This window comes from Sceloporus undulatus, chromosome 2, assembly GCF_019175285.1.
Source record: "Sceloporus undulatus isolate JIND9_A2432 ecotype Alabama chromosome 2, SceUnd_v1.1, whole genome shotgun sequence".
Classification (NCBI taxonomy): domain Eukaryota; kingdom Metazoa; phylum Chordata; class Lepidosauria; order Squamata; family Phrynosomatidae; genus Sceloporus; species Sceloporus undulatus.
This window is the reverse complement of record NC_056523.1, coordinates 23,845,869-23,865,018: the sequence shown is the minus strand read 5'-3', so window position 1 is coordinate 23,865,018 and position 19,150 is coordinate 23,845,869. Positions and strand designations below refer to the sequence as shown.

Sequence of the window (19,150 nt, the reverse complement as noted above, 5' to 3'; positions counted from 1 at the left end):
ATATCCCTTAGCTTTAGGAAGGGACAATTTTGTCATAACAGCCAAAGATGACAGTAAGCAGTCCTGGCTGTGACATTTGGAGCAAGGATCCATATGCACCCCAAACTGTGAACACAATATTTCAGGGAGAGTGTAAACCCATCCAGAACTGTTTGACAAACATCCAATCCCAAGTCAGTAAGCCCTTCTGTCTTGTCTGGATTCAGGTTCTGTTTGGTTTTCCACATCCAGCTTATTATATCCTCCAGGCACTTGTTCAGAAAAGATACACTATCCTTAGGTGAGGTTATTTCTGAAAGCAGGGCATCTGAATGGCTGTGTCTCCTACTACACATGCCTGCCTAGAATTAGATATTTCTAGGACTATCTCTAAAAGCTAGGCTAATGAGCATATGAGATAGAATTTCTCTGGAGCAACACCTCAAGTGTAGACCTCCCTCCCAAGCAAATTTAGGCTGGCTCCACCCTGGTTGAGTTTCTGGTCTAAAACCAAAACTATATTGTTTTTTGTGGGTTTTTCAGGCTATGTGGCCATGTTCGAGAAAAGTTTCTTCCTGACGTTTCGCCACTATCTGTGGCTGGCATCTTCAGAGAATGCTTTGCCTGGAAAATTGTTTTATATAGCTTTTGGTCTTGAAAACTGGTTTTAAAATTGGGACAAAGATTAACAGCCCATCTATTTTTAGACAACTGTAAAATAGGTTTTTAATAATTATTTTTAATTTATTTCTATGTTTTATCATTTTTAACATTTCCTTGGGAGACTTAATAAGCAGACAAGTGATAAACACTTTTAATAAATAACAAATAAATGGTGGAGTAGGGTTTGGCCACAGGAAGTGCAAGAAACAAGATTATATGTGCACACATGTTCGTCTGAGTATACCTCTCCCAGTAAGTATATAAGAAAGACTTCCAGACTGATGACCAGATTGCAAGCTACTTCTGATCTAGTCATCTCACACCTATTCAAGCAAGTATTATTTTTAGGGGGAAAAACCCTTTGGAAATAAATTATTGTTGTTGTTATTTCTGTTTCAGCCTTGTCCTTCTTCATAAAAGCACAAATATATCTGATGGTGGGCACTGCTAACAAGGAAACACAAACTTGTACTTGTTTTTTCTTTGACTATATGAATACTGATCATAGAAGGAAGAGACCATGAAGGCCATCCAGTCCAACCTTCTGCCATGCAGGAACACACATTCCTAACAGATGGCCATCCAGCCTCTCTTTAAAAACCTCCAAAGGAGACTCCACCACAATCTGAGGCAGCATGTTCCACTGTGGAATGGCTCTTACTGTTGCAGGTGTCAGGAAAAGGAGCTAGATATCCACAAATAGGGGTGTGAGAGAAAAAGAAATTTAAACTGTCATGCCAATAGGTTTTGTAGACAGTCTTGCCAAAGTATACACACTTGAGCCTGTCTTGGAATTACTCTGGCCATGATTCAGGTGCATGTGTGTGTTTCAGTTCCTAAAATTGCTGCATGTTTGAAGCAATACAGAATCTAAGCAGCCTATAGTCCAAGACAGACCACTCAGAAACAGCAGGCTGGAGGCATCCGTTTTAATTCCGGAGGGATGCCACAGCAACCAAATCGCACAGTGTCCCTCCAGAGTAAAAAGAACCCATTTTTTGCAGCATCCAGCACATATCATGAGTGCACCATTGGCACAGCGGTGATGTAAGCAATGTGCAGCGACGTGTATATGCTGCGCATCCCTTATGGCAAGATGGCAGCGCCCATGTGGATGGGACACCGCCATGATGCCCCCGCCATTACATGCTAGGGTTTGGGAGCGTTTGGTTAATGCGCTGATAACATAAAATGTCGGATTTGTAATCTGATTACAATATTAAAAAATGTAGAAAAAAACCTGAAATGACAAAAGAAGTATGTTATTCTTCTCATAGGCAAACTCACTTGGCCTCTTCTGCTTTGGCCAAGAGCTCCCTTGCACGGGTCAGGTTGTGCATTGTATTGTTCAGGATGATGTCCACACCATCCAGCTGGCCAATTCTGTCATGTATTTCTTTAATCAGGATGCTGATCTGACTGGGGCTGCTGGGCAAGGAGATGTTCAGCACTTGCTGGGCCACAAGCTCAATGCTTTCAGGGTCAGCCCCTTCCTCTAGGGAGACAAAAACAGATACTCATTTTGGTATGTGTATAACTAGATCTGTAACTGTCCATCTCTGTCCGCCCCCCACAGTCCACTCTGAACCTTCATATACATACTCCAAACTGACCAAATATCAACTTTATGATAGTACTGTATAATTTTGGATAACATAAGCTTGCATCATTAATACTGTACTTCATCATTGATATTCACATATATATTCTTTCGCTACATATTGGATTTCGTTTTTTAAAAATATACCCATCTTTCCTTCTACAGTTTTGCTTGTTTTCATATTCATTATGCAATGCTCTGATACCTGCTAGGAAGTCCTTTATTTTCTGGATGAATTCCCTCAACTTAGCTGTTGACTTCTCCACACGGCTCTGAGCTCCCTGAGCTTGCCCCAGTGTGTCTTGGGCATGGCTCCTGGCATCCTGTGCCAGGTTCTGGATTTCTTGTACCTAAAAAATTGAAACCAATTTTAGAATCTCAAGCTACCTAGGATGATATGGGTGGGTGGGATGGCAAATGGATGTGATAGCACAGAGCTTGCTTGATGCAAGGACTGTAGGTGTGGGAGTAAATACCTGCTGCTGGCCATTCTGTTTTTTACTGCTGCTGACAAAGGCTAGAATTAGGGTTCAGAACCAAGGAAGGGATCTTGCAACAAGGTCTCTATTTAAAGAAGACTCAACAGTTTCTGCCCTGAATCTTATCCAAATTCCACAATGTATGTTATCTTCCATCCAAATCCTTTCTTTATCCCCCAACACCCCATCTCAAATTCTAAAAAATCCAAAATATTGGCAAATCTTTGAATGGTGAAAATAAAAAGAATACATGTAAATTGACTTAATTGTCATCATTTGTTTTGGGAACAGACTAATTGGCTGCAAAATCTGGATGGCTTCCAAGCCAAGCACATCTGGCTGAAAGGATAGGGAAGGGTTCATAGACTTGCTACTAGTTACATATGATATCATGTATCATAGGTTTTACATACATTTCCTGCTGTACTTTGATATCTTCCTACCTTTCCACATCACATCAGTGTATTTTCTCAGTAACCCTTGTATACTGGGCAGACTATTAAGGGTCTAGAGGCCAGTTTCAGGCCAGAGTTTGGAAAATTTATTCTCTTGGACTATAGCTTCCAACATCCCATAGCCAGGCTCTATTTAGCTCCCATGCTCATTTCCTAATGTGTAGCTTGCAATGTCTGTTATAGATCGAATTGTCATGAGGGAATTGAGAAAGCCTAAAAGAACATCCCCGCCTTAGGGTGGCACATTGCACAATAGTAGGGGCAGACTGTCTTGTTTTAGAGAAGTTTGTGGGAGCCCTAATTGTTCTAAAGGAGCCTAAAATGTCCAAGGGATATCTTTTGGGAAAGGGCTCCATAACTGCTCAGTACTACTCTTGTGCAATGTATCATCCCAAGAAAGTGCTGGGGAGGAATGTTCTTTAAACCAGGATTCCTGTAAATGCAGAATGTGCTGATGTATGCTGTCTTATCACTCCCATTTGGCTTCTCACAAAATGAGAAATCTTCAGCAGTAGTATGTTTCTTACATCTGAACCAGGATTCATGATTCATCATTCTTCTATCAAGCTGGAATCTGTTTTCTTTTCCCCCTCTTCACTTTAATTCTTCAAGCTTTGTTTGAGCACAACATTGCACATGACAAGGTGATACAAACAACCATAAAAGATGGGGGCAGGAGGGACCAATAAAAAGAAACAGAAAAGGAAGCAACTGGGATGTTCAGTTCTGGGTACCATAGTTAGAAGAGGATATTGACAAACTGGAATGTGTCCAGAGAAGGACCACCAAGATGATAAAGGTCTGGAAACCAAGCCTTATGAGGAATTACTGAGGGAGATGGAGAACAGAAGACTGAGACATGATGGCCATCTTGAAATATCTGAAAGGATGTCATGTAGAAGACGGCGCAAGCTTGTTTTCTGCTGCTCCAGAGACTAGGACATGAACCAGTGGATTCAAATTACAAGACAAGAGATTCCACCTAAACATTAGGAACTTCTTTACTGTAAGAACTATTCAACAGTGGAATAGACTGCCTTGTGGGGTAGTGAACGCTCTTTAAACAGAGGTTGAATGGACATTTTTCAGAAGTACTTTAATTGCATATTCCTGCATGGCTATTGTAAATCTTTGGACTAATTAGCTACTTATGTTTTAAAGTTCCTTCCTGGAAGCTGTTCTTGGCTTCTGATTACTAGCTTGTTTGGGAAGAACAAGTGAGGTTCAGATGCAGAATTTGGAAAGTTATTTTTAAAAAAACAACCTACACCCATTATCTGTTCTGGCATTCAAAAAGTAATTTGTTATTACTACTCATTGCACTGCTAAAAACTAACTTGTTGTATTGACAGTTACATTGCTCTCTCTTTTTTGCTATTTTCGATTTTCAAAAAATAGCTTTACAATTAATCGAAGAACCGCAAAACATTTATTAATATTCGACTGAAATGCCTCTTAAAATGCCCTATAAAAATAACATTCTTGCTTGACTTGAAAAGAAATTAGAAAATTATTGCTAATTACACTGATAAAGAAAAGCCACAGAAGTCAAGCAAGAAAAATTGATACGCTGCTGCACAGAATAAACCAAAGTTCTCTGAACTTCTGCCTTACTATTCCATGCAAAGCAGATCACAATCTAATATGGTGAGAAAGATCTTGTCTCTATTTTAAGAGCATCTTGTTTACATACTTATACACACTTCTGCTGGCACTCTACCTTGCTAGATATGGTGCCCAGCTCCTTTGCTGTGATCTCCAGTCGATGAGAGATGTTCTGGGCTGTGTACAGTGCCTTCATGGAGACAGGCAGTGCTCCAGTACAGCCAAGGCCGCCACAATGCCGCTGACCCGAGCTGTCTCGACATGAAGCCCCTCCGCAGGGTTCACACTCCTCCTCTCTGGAAGCACCGCAGATCTAGAACAAGAGAGCAGTCCAGGATCAGTGCATGAAGACAGGGTTCTTGTGTGACTGAGACCCCAATCCCCTGATAGAAAGGGGGGAGGGAGTCAGATGCTGAGTTCAGAGAAAGCAATATGCAGTCACTCATCTCCATCAAACTACTTCCTGCTTCCCTCAGTTTTCTTGCCCCAATCGATCCTCATTATAGAACTCACTTTCTCATTGATCCCACTCAAGTCAAGGCTGTTGACCTTCCCCTGGATGTCAAGCAGCGATTTTTGGTGAGCAGCCGCACCCTTCCGGAAAGCATCTCCTCGACGCCGCAGGAGCTCAACAGTAGCCTGACGTGTCTGTTTGGCTTGACCCACCGGACTCTGTGGCCCTTGAACGGAGGCCTTTGCTTGCTGCTGGGCCAGTTCTGACTGTTGGGAAGACTCCAGGATGCTACGGAAAGACTCTGCCAGCACAAGAAAACCAGATCTGTTTTAGGAAAGGGGCATTCTTTGTCCAGGACTTGCAGTGACACTTATTTCCTGCAGTTTGGGTGCCTTGTTTCTTACCATTGAAGCTGGCATTTGTCATCCCTCTCCACTGGCTGCTGAGGTAGCTGACAGTGCGGTTAAGTTCCCTTAGCTCATGGCTCAATTTATTCAGATGGCTTCTCTGTCCTGTGGCTGCCCGCTCAGTGCCATCCAGGTGTGTATCTGTGGTCTGCAACTGTTGCCAGAGCTCATCCATGTCTGCCCTGGTAGGGTGATATAGCATATGGGCTCTTATTCCACCAATGCCATGATGCTCCCTGGACACAACACCACCTCACAACCTCACACTGGCCTCTACCCCACTAGGTGGTACCTCTGATGATAAAATAACAGCCCTGAACAGCATTTATAAGGGCAGGATATAAATGAGAGGGAAACATTTAGTGCTGCACAGAACTGGGAATCCTGTTTCTTTGAAATTTAAATGAAATAGAGGACATGACTTTCATGGTATCAAAAACACAACTTTCCACCCCAAAATTCATCTTTAAAAATATACTTCAATCCAATAGAGAAAAAAAGAAAAAAAAATCAATTAAAAAGTACCATGGGATAGATAGAACATTATCATTCTGTTTTAAAAGTTGTACAAATAATGCCTACTCTTCAGCACATCTGTCAATCAGTTTTAGACTTTCTGTGCCTAAGAAATTTTAGCTTCCTCATTCTGGTGGTATCCCAATTCTAAATGTGAGGGCAATTCACACCTACATTTAGTCACTAATTTCAACATATATTTATGACAAATTCAAGATCAAAATCCTTAGATTTGATGTTTAAATCCCAGAAGAATGATAGGAGTATACATTGGCAGTTCATTCATAATTAACAATGTACATATGATAGAACATGTAAACTTCTCAGACTACCAACAGCTACTTATGTCTGTGCAAACTGATTTTGCAGGATAATAATATACTTCAGGCAAGGTGGTTGAGTTAAAAAGCAAATACATGATTCCTACTAAAGCCATCTGAAAGCTCACCTTCCAGCACGCAGCTACTGTGAAAGTAAGAAGACATCTCCAAGAAATGAGTATACTTTATGGTATACTAAGGTGCAAAACATACTGCAGAAACAATCGAGTTTGGGACTGCTTTAAGTGTCCTGGCTCAGTGCTAGGGAATCCTGGCAATTGTAGTTTATTGTGGCACCACAGTCAGAAAAGGTTAAAAGTCTCACAAAACTTCAATTCTCAGAATTGAAAGTGGTCTCAAACTGGATGATTTCTGCAGTGTGTTTTGGACAAAAGTTACATTTCCCTTGAAGTACTAATGTAACAGAGGGTGGCAAGCCTGGCAAACAATATTCCTGGGGCAGGTATACTTCCAGGTGAATGTGGATATAAGCATGAGACAAAGGCTCTAGTTGCACTACTAAATTACATGGATTGATGTAATGACTTTCCCCAAAGAAACTTGGCAACTATAGTTTGGCTAAGGTGCTGAGAATTATAGGAATGATACTCTACTCCCCTTCATCCAAGTTAAAATATCCAGAGTGGAATTATTAAAAAAAATACATTTTTAAACAATTATTAAATTGCTACACAGTTCTACGTCTGTAGCTTGGATATTGTCACAGAAGAAAACTGATGCATAAAATGATTCACAAAATGCTGCATATCAATTGATTCTAAATATTCACACACAGAATAAAACTAGGCAATGTCCCTGTTTTTGCCTCCTGATCTACCCAGTGTTATCACTGCAAATACCATCTCTCCCTACCTGATGTCAGCCAGAAGGGTGCTGAGTTCATGCAGAAGTGGTATGCTTGGACTACTCCCATCCCCAAGAAGCTGCTCTACATGACCCAGGTTATTCTCCAGGCTGAGCATACGACGGTGGCTGGCTTCAGGTATGGGGCCACCTTCTTTCAGGGCCTGTACTGCATTCTGTAGCCGTCGCAACTGTTCCCAGAGTTGCCCCAGCACCTCATCCCATTGGCCAAAGCAAGGATGGCAGGGAGAACAGCGAGGAAAGTTCTGTTGGAAGCCACGCTGGCACTGGTCACATCGCCGCCCCATAAATCCCTCTCGGCACAGACAGTGTCCAGTGAGACGGTCACACTGAGGGCTCTCAGATCCAGCTAGATCACATTCACAGGCTGTGGGAGACAAAGATCATACTCAGAGACGGAAAATAACCAATTAAAAATTAATTTGTCACCTTCGTTTTAGAAGTCATTATCTGCAATATTAAACAGCAACATTGACGGGTTAAGTAACAATTAACACTTCATAACACTTCATCCTAGACTTTAGGAGAGCGGATTTCAGTAAACTTAGAGAAGTATTGAGGGCAATTCCATGGTCAGAAATACTAAAAGATAAAGGAGTTCAGGACGGATGGGACTTTCTCAAAAGGGAGATACTGAAGGCACAATTTCAAACAGTTCCAGTGAGAAAGAAAAACGGGAGGTGTCTCAAGAAACCAGGATGGATGACTAAGGAACTTTCAACCGAGCTAAGTTTGAAACAGAACATGTATAAGAAATGGAAAAAGGGGGAAATCACAAAAAAGGAATTCAAAGAAATAGCAGGCATGTGTAGGGGTAAAGTCAGAAAAGCTAAAGCACAGAATGAACTCAGGCTTGCTAGAGAGGTTAAGAACAATAAAAAGGGCTTTTTTTGGATATGTCCGCAGCAAAAGGAAGAAGAAGGAAACGGTAGGGCCACTGCGTGGAGAAGATGGCAAAATGCTAACAGAAGACAGAGAAAAGGCAGAATTACTCAACACCTTCTTTGCCTCAGTCTTCTCAGAAAAGGCAAAGGGTGCTCAACCTGAGGATAATGGAGCAGAGGACAGGTTAGGGGCATTTCAGTACAGAATAAGTAAAGAGATAGTAGAGGAACACCTTATTAATCTAAATGAATTTAAGTCTCCGGGACCAGATGAACTCCATCCAAGGGTATTAAAAGAACTGGCAAATGTAATATCGGAGCCATTGGCAATAATCTTTGAAAACTCCTGGAAAACAGGAGAGATCCCAGCAGACTGGCGGAGGGCAAACGTTGTCCCCATCTTCAAAAAGGGGAAAAAAGAGGATCCCAACAATTATCATCCAGTTAGTCTGACATCAGTACTAGGAAAGATTCTGGAGCAGATCATTAAACAGAGAGTCTGTGAACATCTAGAAGGCAATGCCATAATCACAAAAAGTCAACATGGGTTTCAGAGAAACAAGTCATGCCAGACAAACCTAATCTCTTTCTTTGATAAAGTTACCAGCTTGGTAGATGAAGGGAATGCTGTGGATATAGTATATCTTGATTTCAGTAAGGCCTTTGACAAAGTTCCCCATGACATTCTTGCAAACAAGCTTGTAAAATGTGGGCTAGACAAAGGAACTGTTACATGGATCTGTAATTGGTTGACCAGCCAAACCCAAAGGGTGCTCAACAATGGCTCCTTTTCATCCTGGAGAGAAGTGACCAGTGGGGTCCCACAGGGCTCTGTCCTGGGCCCAGTGCTATTCAACATCTTTATCAATGACCTGGATGACAGAATTGGGAGCATACTTATCAAATTTGCAGATGATACCAAATTAGCGGGAATAGCTAATACCCCAGAGGACAAGATCAAAATTCAAAATGACCTGAATAGACTAGAAAGCTGGGCCAAAGCTAACAAAATGAAATTCAACATGGAGAAATGTTAGGGTGGAAAAATAAAATGCACAGATATAGGATGGGTGACACCTGGCTGAATGAAACTACGTGTGAAAGGGATCTAGGAGTCCAAGTAGATCACAAGTTGAACATGAGTCAACAGTGTGATGCGGCAGCTAAAAAGGCCAATGCTATTTTAGGCTGCATCAATAGAAGTATAGTGTCTAGATCAAGAGAAGTAATAGTGCCACTGTATTCTGCTTTGGTCAGGCCCCACCTAGAATATTGTGTCCAGTTCTGGGCACCACAATTCAGAAAGGACATTGAGAAACTGGAGCGTGTCCAAAGGAGGGCGACAAAAATGGTGAAGGGTCTGGAAACCATGCCCTATGAGGAACGACTTAGGGAGCTGGGGATGTTTAGCCTGGAGAAAAGAAGGTTAAGAGGTGATATGATCGCCCTGTTTAAATATTTGAAGGGATGTCATATTGAAGAGGGAGCAAGCTTGTTTTCTGCTGCTCCAGAGAACAGGACCCGGAACAATGGATGCAAGCTGCAGGAAAAGAGATTCCACCTGAACATTAGGAGGAACTTCCTGACAGTAAGGGCTGTTCGACAGCGGAATGCACTCCCTCGGAGGGTGATAGAGTCTCCTTCCTTGGAGGTCTTTAAACAGAGGCTGGATGGCCATCTGTCAGGGATGCTTTGATTTGGATTTCCTGCATGGCAGGGGGTTGGACTGGATGGCCCTAGTGGTCTCTTCCAACTCTATGATTCTATGATTCTATGATAATTCGCTGCACTGTGAGGCTAATTTTGGGATGGTGGTGGCCTTTAATAGATTTTTTTAAATTTAAAGCAAATGTGTTACAAATGCGAGAATGATTGACATAATGCATTAATTTTATAACTGACACTAAAATAGTTAACATCACCAAAGTAATCTATGAACATCCCATTCTTAACCCTCAGATCATGACCCCTAACTGAGCTTGGAAAATTACTTTTGAAAAGTAATTTGTTTCCATGATTCATTATAGCGTTTTATAAGACTCCTTACACTTGTTGACAAAGCAGAATGTATTGCTTGTTTCTTTTTTGCTACTCTAAACAAAACATGTCCTAAAGCTTGAAAAAATCTTGTTAAAATGCCTCTAAAATGCCTTCACAAGTAACTTTAAAAGCAGCTCATGACATCAATACCCAAATTTAATTCCTATCAATGACATTACTTTTGAACTTTGGCTTCGTTGCCCCTAATCCACTTGGTTTAATTCCAGTCTTACACAAAACAAAACATTTTTATTCATATACTGTGTCAAGTGAGGGGGAGGTGCAATGTCTGGACATATATGTAGTCACAAGGGTAAAGGGTCTGAAAACTACTGAGCTAGTCTGTTCAAAAGAGGACAGTCCCACATCCTCCGTTAATGTTAGCAAGGTTGTGCACATTGGCCTATGCCCACACAAAAGCTCTACATATGTCCATATGTATCTGTGTGCATGTGGTATGATATGGAAGATGCTTGCTTGCCTTATGTTCTCATACTCACGCAGACATTCCTGTTCGGGATCACCCCAGTGATCTTCTTGGCAGTGGGAGCAAACACGTCCCCCAAAGCCTGGCTGACAGTGGCACTGCCCTGTGAACTAAACAAAGCAAAAAGTGCTGGTGAAAGACGCTGATACACAAGCTGAGAACAGCACATCAAGATCGCAGCCACTACTGTTCTGGCACCTCCCATATTTTACTCAACCCTTTCAAGCAGTAAGTCATTTACCATGTTGCAGTCTGAACGTAATGAATGAGCAGGATCACAGTCGCACGGCTGACACCCCAAGTCGCTGCCAAAGCCCCAGAAGTTTTGGGCACACCTGTCGCAGTTCTTGTCCACCACATTGGCACGGCAGGGGCAGTTGCCCGTAGTCCGATCACAGTGGCAGATGCCTTTGGAGCAATGCGTAGGCAGAGTGCCCTCCTCATTACATGTACAGCCTGGGTTGAGGGGAACAAGATACTGCCTTGAAGCAAAACATAGCCACCTGCCTCTGTATCGCAAATTGTTTTCTTGTAGAGAAGGGTCTCCTGCCCACCTTTCATGGTAAACTGACCTCTCAGTACCCAAATAAATTTTCATATGTCATCAGCTGAACATGCCTTAACCTTACTAGTTATCTCTTTATTTGTTCTGTAACAAGATGACTTATTTTGGCAAAGGGTTGGGATTGCCACAAATATTAGCCAGATATTCTGCCAACAGCACTTTCAGCGGTTACCATGATATATGCAATTAATTCACAACCTTTCCCTTCCCTTTTATAATGTAAAAACATTGTACTGTAACAGGCCAGACAAATTTTTCTTGTCAGTTCCTCAGCCTGTGCATATAAAATGTTTATATATCATTAAATAAGGACATATAACCTGGTAAAACCTATACATGGTAGAATATATAGAACATAAGATCTGTGACAGTTTCTGCCCATTTTCCACCTTGTAATAAAAGAAAAGAAAAAGCTTGTTTGGGTGTCAAGTCTGGGAAGACTGCCTGATGTTCACTTAGAATATGTAAACAAAAACTATGGAAAATGATCCCAGGTCACCCTGTGATTTAGAGCATTAAAGACATGTGACAACAGGTAGTCGGGTGTATTCTAAAAGGGGTGTGCACTAGACTCAAGTATACCAAACAAAAAGAGAAGATGTAAGTCTCTGATTGGATAACCAATATACTGAGTGAGCCTCAGAACAAAATAAAAAAGCCAAGATAAAGTTAGGAAATCAAACACATCTGTTGTGTCTCCACTGTAGAAGACTGTTCATGACAAACCATTCTTGAGAGCCTTTGATATGCCACCCTGAGGAGCTGTTTCTGATAAGACTATGAGATATATGCTTACCTATGATTAATGCATCTAAGACATGCTTAAGGTTTAACCCCAGAATGCCTGTATTACACAGGCATTAACCCCTGAATACCCATTACAGTTGTAAACTTCCTCAAACAGATGAGATTGTCCTAGATACCCTTGATTAGGGTAAAACAGCTAAGAATATGATAAGGGACAAGATTATGAATAGATAAACACTTTGTATAATGACTTAGCAGATACAATGGAAAACTATGTGATTAGGGAGAACGTGGTTATGATGACACAGGGATAATGCGACATGTTAATTGGTTTAGAAGACCGATGTTCTTACAAGTATTATTTGTTGCCAAGCCTGTTAAAGAGTTGAATAGAAAGATAAAGTCCCTATGAATGTCCTGATGAATATGATGTGATTGCTATATGACTTAAAATAGGAGGCCTTATATGTAATATAATGGAATAATAATGCCTTATGTATAATGTTATGGAATATGCCTAAACTGAAGTTCCCAGACCTTCAGGTGCTCAAGTTATGGGATACACTTAAGCTGAAGTGCCCAGACCTGTTAGGTCTGTGATTTTACCTGAATATAGATATGTGTGTGTGTGTGTGTGTGTGTGTGTGAGAGAGAGAGAGAGAGAGAGAGAGAGAGAATCTTTATAATAAATAGACTTAAAATGTACTAAAAAATTCAAAGAAGTGGAAAGTTTAGGTTAACCTGGCCTATTTGGTATAATCACTATCATATGTTGGGGTGTTTGGTGACCAGAGGTTAATAAACATGACCCCAGACCGCATCCAGAATTGACAAGTGGCAATTCCAGTCTAAGAGGCAGGGATAGGGAATATTTTGCTTTGTTAATTGCCCTCAAGTCGATTCTGACTCATGGCGATCCTGTGGATGAGACATCTCCAAGACTCCCTATTTTCCACTGCTCTGTTTAGGTCCTGTAAATTTATGCCCATTAACTCCTTAATAGAATCCATCCATCTAGTATGCACTCTTCCTCTTTTTCTACATCCCTCTACCTTTCCTAATATTATTGTCTTTCCCAATGAGTCATTTTTTTTCTTGGACATCACCAAAGTATGGCAGCCTCAACTTTATCATCTTGGCTTCCAGGGAGAATTCTGGCTTGATCTGTTCTAGAACTGGTTTGTCTTTTTCACTATCCATTGTATCTGGAAGATTACCTCCTCTTTTATTATCCCCAGAACCTAATAATAAGCAGCCAAGTACAGCAATCAACTATGATCAACTCCAGGTAATCAGACCTCACTCCTGACACTCCAGTGTCACCATCAGAAATGTCCTTGTCACAAACTCTTCCCTTCGACTTTACCCCATCTTTCATCCTTCATCTTTCAAAGAAGTGCAGAGAGTTTTTTAAAAAACTCCTTGAGCTGAGTTTCTGGAATGAACTTTAAAAATGGCTATTATAGTTCTTAATAATAATAATAATAATAATAATAATAATAATAATAATAATATAGTTTATTTGTAACCCGCTTTTGCAAAATTTTGATCAAAGCGGCGAACAGTTATTTATAAAAACATTCCAATAAAATCAATTAAAAACAGCATTAAAAGCAACATAGTAATACTAACGACAAAAGGGCCAGATGGAAGGGGAAATCGATATATACAGTCCGGGGTCATCAATGAAAAGGGATAAGAGAAGATTTTTCACGGTGGGAAGGCTTGGGAAAAGAAATACGTCTTCAGATTCTTTTTAAAAAGAGCTAAGGATGTGGTGGAGTGAAGCTCATCTGGGAGACTATTCCAAGATCTTGGGGCCACGATAGAGAATGCCCTCTGTGAGATCCTCACATAGCGTGTCGCTGGGACTTCCAACAATTTCATCCCTGTTGATCTGAATGTGCGGGGCAGATTATATGGGGAGAGGCGGTCCTCCAAGTACTCTGGGCCCAAGCCATTTAGGGTTTTATAGGTCATTACCAACACCTTGCATTGAGCCCAGAAGTGAATAGGCAGCCAATGAAGATCTTTCAAGATGGGTGTTATATGGTCAGACCTGGAACAACCAGCGACCAGTCTCGCTGCCAAATTCTGCACTAACTGTAGCTTCCGGGTTTGGTACAAGGGTTGCCCCATGTAGAGCACATTACAGAAATCCAATCGAGAGGTTACCAGAGCATGTACTACAGTTTCAAGGTCTCTCCGGTCCAGGTAGGGACGCATGTCTATGCTGTAGCAATAGATTCCAGTCATGCTGATATTAATGGGCTCTGATCCAAAGGGTAGATTCCTTACATACCCAAGCCTGCTAATCTTTTTGCCTAGGATTTTCCAAACACTATGGAGATTATCAGAAGGGGGATGGGACATCCTTGTCCTGTCCTTCCCATTGATTGTGTACTTTCAGACCATGTCATGCCTATCTGGACATTGTCCCATCTGAAAAGCATGAGTGACTATGACTGTGCGAAAGACTTTCAAATGACATTGCGGTGATCCTGTCATGGTCCCATCAGTGAAGTGGAATTGTCCCGTCCTTGCCCTTCATTTTATATTAATGGAAGAATGCGTTAATGCAATTCCATTTCACTGACAGTTTAATGACAGAATCAGCATGAATGTATGAATGTCTTTCGAGTAATTGCTGTCACAGATGGGATAAGGCCAGGAGAGCGATCTGCTTTGCTCCCATCCTCCATCTGGTAATCTCCTATAAAGCCAATGAATACCACTTCTCATTCCCAAAGCACAAGGCCCTCCCAGTCAATACAATCCAGGCAGGGTCATCTCACTCACGTCGGCAGCTGCGCTGGAAGGCACTGCCATAATATCCAGGCTGGCATTCAGCACAGTGGGGTCCACTGGTGTGGTAAAGGCAGCGCAGACATTGTCCAGTGTGTGGATCGCAGGCCTCAGGATCACTGGTATCAATGTTGTTATTGCACTGACAAGGGCGACAGGCTCCACCTTCCTGCTCGGGAGCTCCAAAATAGCCCGGTGAGCAACGGTCACAACGTAGCCCTGCAAGAGATATAGGTAGGATGTTAACAATGAGATGTTGATTCTCTTTCTCACTTGCATTTCTGTCCCTCATCACTATGGCTCGATGGGAATAAGAACTCTCTCATCCTTTCCCACACTTAATAGTTTTAAATTTTTTTAAGTCACCTTCAATCACTTAGTCTTAGTGAGAGGAAGCCAGTGTATAAAACAGACAAACAATTTAAATAAATTAACAAGAAGGTAAGAATGATGCTGGCAGTTTAGCAAACTAGGAAAGTGGTACATACAAATCCCAATTTTACAATCAACCACTACTACTGCATTTCTGGCAAAGAACAGATCGCTAAAGACAGCTGGCAGCATCACGATGTTTCTGTGGCACAGCATTTAGACACGCTGCACAGAAGTAACAGGGAAAAGCTCCCGCCGCCACGGCAAGGGCAGCTTTTTGCTTGCACCAAAAGGAGCAGCTTTCTGCTGCCTCTTTTGCAGCCAGCAAATCGCTGGATTGGAGCCACGCCATGCGGTTGCTGCAGCCCTGATCCGGGGGCAGTGGCAAGCAACTCCTTTGGGGCTGTCTGTTTAGCCCCAATATTGCACTAATACAAGGGCTCAGTGGTTCAGGGATTCAGTAGCATGTGTGTGCACATGTGTGGATCTGCAAACAGAATTACAGATGAGGAAATATGGATCAGGAAACAGAACAGGTCTAAACAACTTGTAAACCAGTCAGTCACATTTATGAAAGTCTATAATGAACCAAAAGAAAACCCTGTTGATTTTGTCCATCTATCTAGGACTGTAGAATTTTGAAGGTCATAAAACATTTGATGGAACACAATACAAAGGAGATGCATGTATTTAGCTTGGTAAATCACAAGCTATGCAGGTTGCTGCTGAGCAGGGGTAGACAAAGTGAGGCCATCCAGATGTTGGACTACTACCCTCAGCACTTCTCACCATTGGCTATGATGGCTAGATCTGATGGGAGATAAAGTCCTAGAATATTTGGAGGGCCATCCTTTGCCCCCCCCCCCCCCGCCCCAGGAAGTGCATGACAAGAGCCTGATGGGGTGTGGAAGTACACTGAAAATGACTTTCATGTACAATACAACTGTCATGATTTAGCAGGACAGTCCTGAAAAATCTTCTGTTCTCCCACTTTTTCCACTGTTTTTAAAATGGCCCAGTTTCTCTCTCTTCCTTTCATTCTCCCTCTTTGTCCTCAGCTCACTTCAGTTGCTGAAAACTTACTAACTTCAAAGTGAAAAAGGTAATTTGTATTTAATTAACTCAGCAGAGGGTGGAAAACAGGAAGTGCAGAACTTTGGCAAAAGCAAACTGCTGCAGCTTCTCCTAATTTTGTGTCATCCTTTTTGCCATTTTGATCACATTCTGATGTTTCTTGCTCACATGTGTTCTGATTTTCATCTACAAAATGTTGGATGATGTACCTTCAGAGGATGGAGTGTCCCACAATATGGACTCAAATAACTGCAACATTGTGACCTCTATCTCTTGCCCTGAAATATACCATACCTGTATAGCCTGGAGCACAGAGACAAACAATCTGGTTGGTCTCCCTATCTGCACTACAGGAGATGCCATGATAGTGCCGAGATCCTGGATATCCAGGACAAGGGCATGGCCGACATTGTTGTCCTGAGCCCAAGACTGGATCTCCGTAGTAACCATCCAAGCACCTATGATAGGGGCCAAAGGAAAACATAGGTACAATAAGAGCAGCCTGGAATTACCATCACAATTCTGGGTCTCTATTCATAGTTAGTTTTGCCTCACTTTACATTTTATATGATTGCAGGTGAATGTCCTATGAAATAATGGTTTGGCCCAGTGGGTAAGGATGCCATAAATAAGAGGCTATACTCACTATTCAGGTCAGAAAGAAAGGCAGAGGTAGAGAGGAGATGAGTTGCTGTTGCTAGGGTTAAGGTCGTTGGTCTTTTTATCCTTGAAAATGGTAGTGGGAATTTCAGTTATGCATTTAGAAGAGAAGAAAAGGATACATTCTTTACAGTGAGATTTCTATATTACATTTATATCGTTTACTTAAGGCTTCAAGGTTACATACAAATTTTGCAAAACTATTCAGCTGCACAGGCAGAAAAATCCTGCAGGTAAATTTTGTACAGGCATGTTATTGATGCATGGAACTTTGGGGGACAGTGTGTATGTGAGATAGATAGATAGATAGATAGATAGATAGATAGATAGATAGATAGATAATTGATATATAAATATACAGGCGCTTAAAGTGTGATTGTGTTACCAATAGTCAATTATTATTAGAATCCAGACAGAGGTACATTGGCACAGTCTCCCTTCCACTACACAGGGCGCTCATACTATACACTCTGACTCATCTTTCTGCTTTCACTCTTAATAGGTAAGCTCTATCCACATAAATTTCCTATTTCTCTTTTCCATCCTAAATTAAGACTCTTATTTATTTATTTATTTATTTTTGCAAAATACTATCAGAAGATCAAGCTAGATATTACCTTAATGACTGGGGGAGGGGGGCATTTGTATAAATAAATGCAGAGCATCTGCAGATTACTTCAAAGCTGATAGGAGGAGATTAGGGAGAAAAGACTGCTTGTATATGGCAGAGAGACAGATGCGTGAATAAATATACTTCTTCTAAGGGAAACATTATCTTTCTTGATGAAAAACTGTTTTAGCCAATGCTTCCAAAATAGCGCACTATAACAGTACCTACCTCTGCATTTCCACAAATCCCATATACACACCTCTCACAATGGCGGCCAGCTGTGTAATCACGGCAGTTGTGGCAGGCTCCTGTATATAGGTCGCATTCCTCAGAGTGCCCATTGCAGTGACAAGGCCGGCAACTTGGGAAGCCCCATTGGCCTGGTGGGCACTGATCACATTGGCGTCCCACAGCTCCATGCTGGCACCGGCACTGTCCACTTATTGGTTCACAGATTTTGGAGGCAGAACCCTCAGGGGAACAGGCACAAGCTATGGAAATAAGTTCCACAGATGTGAGCATGAATGGGGAAAGGCTGCATTAACTGTTACGCTAATTACGTGATAGAGTTAGGACCTAGCTAGGGCACAGTTACCTAGGAATCTCCAATATGAAGATTGTGCTCACCTTCTTCCTGACACAGACTAACTTCAGAGTTTCCAGCTGTATATCGTGTGGTAGGTGTTGTTCAACCCACATGAAAAGAGAACATATTTTGTCTGTCCCTTGTTGTAGAAAGACTCACCCCCTCTTCCTTCCTCAATAAGTGGCTCAGTGTGGTGAGGACCATATTGTGCCTACCTGCCATATAAGTATTAAAGGTGTGGAACATCTCAAAAAGAGGGAAGGGAGAGAGAGAGAGATCTAGCAGCCCTAATTCAGCAGAACCATTCAGCAGATCACAGGGATTTAAACCCACATTTCAAAGAGTTAAGCACTCAAAGCCTATGTGGATACATCTGCCCATTTCTGTTTCGAATACATCAGCACTGTAAAATTTCAAGTTTTCTCCATCCAGAATGTGAAGACATTTGCTAATGTTGCCAAATTCTTATAAAAATTAAAACAAAATGAAAAATTGACCTATCAGAGAAAACTAGGTTTAATACGTTGTTGGGGAAAAGAGCAGAATGGAACTGGAACAGACAGTACAGGGAGGCCCTGCCTGATTACTTACGAATGCAGCCATATGGTCCAAATCCATAGGTGCCTGGGACACACTGGTCACAGCGTCGACCAATCACATTGGGTTTACATTGACATTGCCCTCCTAGTTTCTGGCAGACACTGCTGGTAGAGCCCTGCGGGTCACACTGGCAGTCTAAGGACATAAGAAACAGCATTGCCAAAAGTGAGGAAAATAGCTATGTAGCAGAAAAGAGAAGATGCATTCCCTTGTCCACACTCCAATTAAAATAAGACTCAGCAGAATTTGTGGCGTTTGTCTAACAGGGACAAGTTAAAATGTTTCTCCAGTACACTGGACAGAAGCTGGCCATGTTAATTCCCTCTCTAGTGCTGATTCATGATAAAAGAAATCTAG

At 41.7% G+C, this 19,150-nt stretch overlaps 1 protein-coding gene across 1 annotated transcript in view; it reads right to left on the bottom strand.

Annotated features, from left to right (window-relative positions):
• The window catches only part of LOC121923220 (laminin subunit beta-4-like), a 71,598-nt gene that overhangs the window by 9,565 nt on the left and 42,883 nt on the right, over nucleotides 1-19,150 (bottom strand). The window contains exons 20-31 of the mRNA XM_042453423.1: nucleotides 18,785-18,928; nucleotides 17,867-18,098; nucleotides 16,632-16,795; nucleotides 14,886-15,110; nucleotides 11,016-11,230; nucleotides 10,788-10,884; nucleotides 7,352-7,730; nucleotides 5,640-5,824; nucleotides 5,295-5,536; nucleotides 4,897-5,094; nucleotides 2,448-2,592; nucleotides 1,930-2,137 (exon numbers count right to left, since the gene is read on the bottom strand). Coding sequence (XP_042309357.1) covers nucleotides 1,930-2,137; nucleotides 2,448-2,592; nucleotides 4,897-5,094; nucleotides 5,295-5,536; nucleotides 5,640-5,824; nucleotides 7,352-7,730; nucleotides 10,788-10,884; nucleotides 11,016-11,230; nucleotides 14,886-15,110; nucleotides 16,632-16,795; nucleotides 17,867-18,098; nucleotides 18,785-18,928 — 2,434 coding nt within the window. The remainder of the gene's footprint in view (nucleotides 1-1,929; nucleotides 2,138-2,447; nucleotides 2,593-4,896; nucleotides 5,095-5,294; nucleotides 5,537-5,639; nucleotides 5,825-7,351; nucleotides 7,731-10,787; nucleotides 10,885-11,015; nucleotides 11,231-14,885; nucleotides 15,111-16,631; nucleotides 16,796-17,866; nucleotides 18,099-18,784; nucleotides 18,929-19,150) is intronic.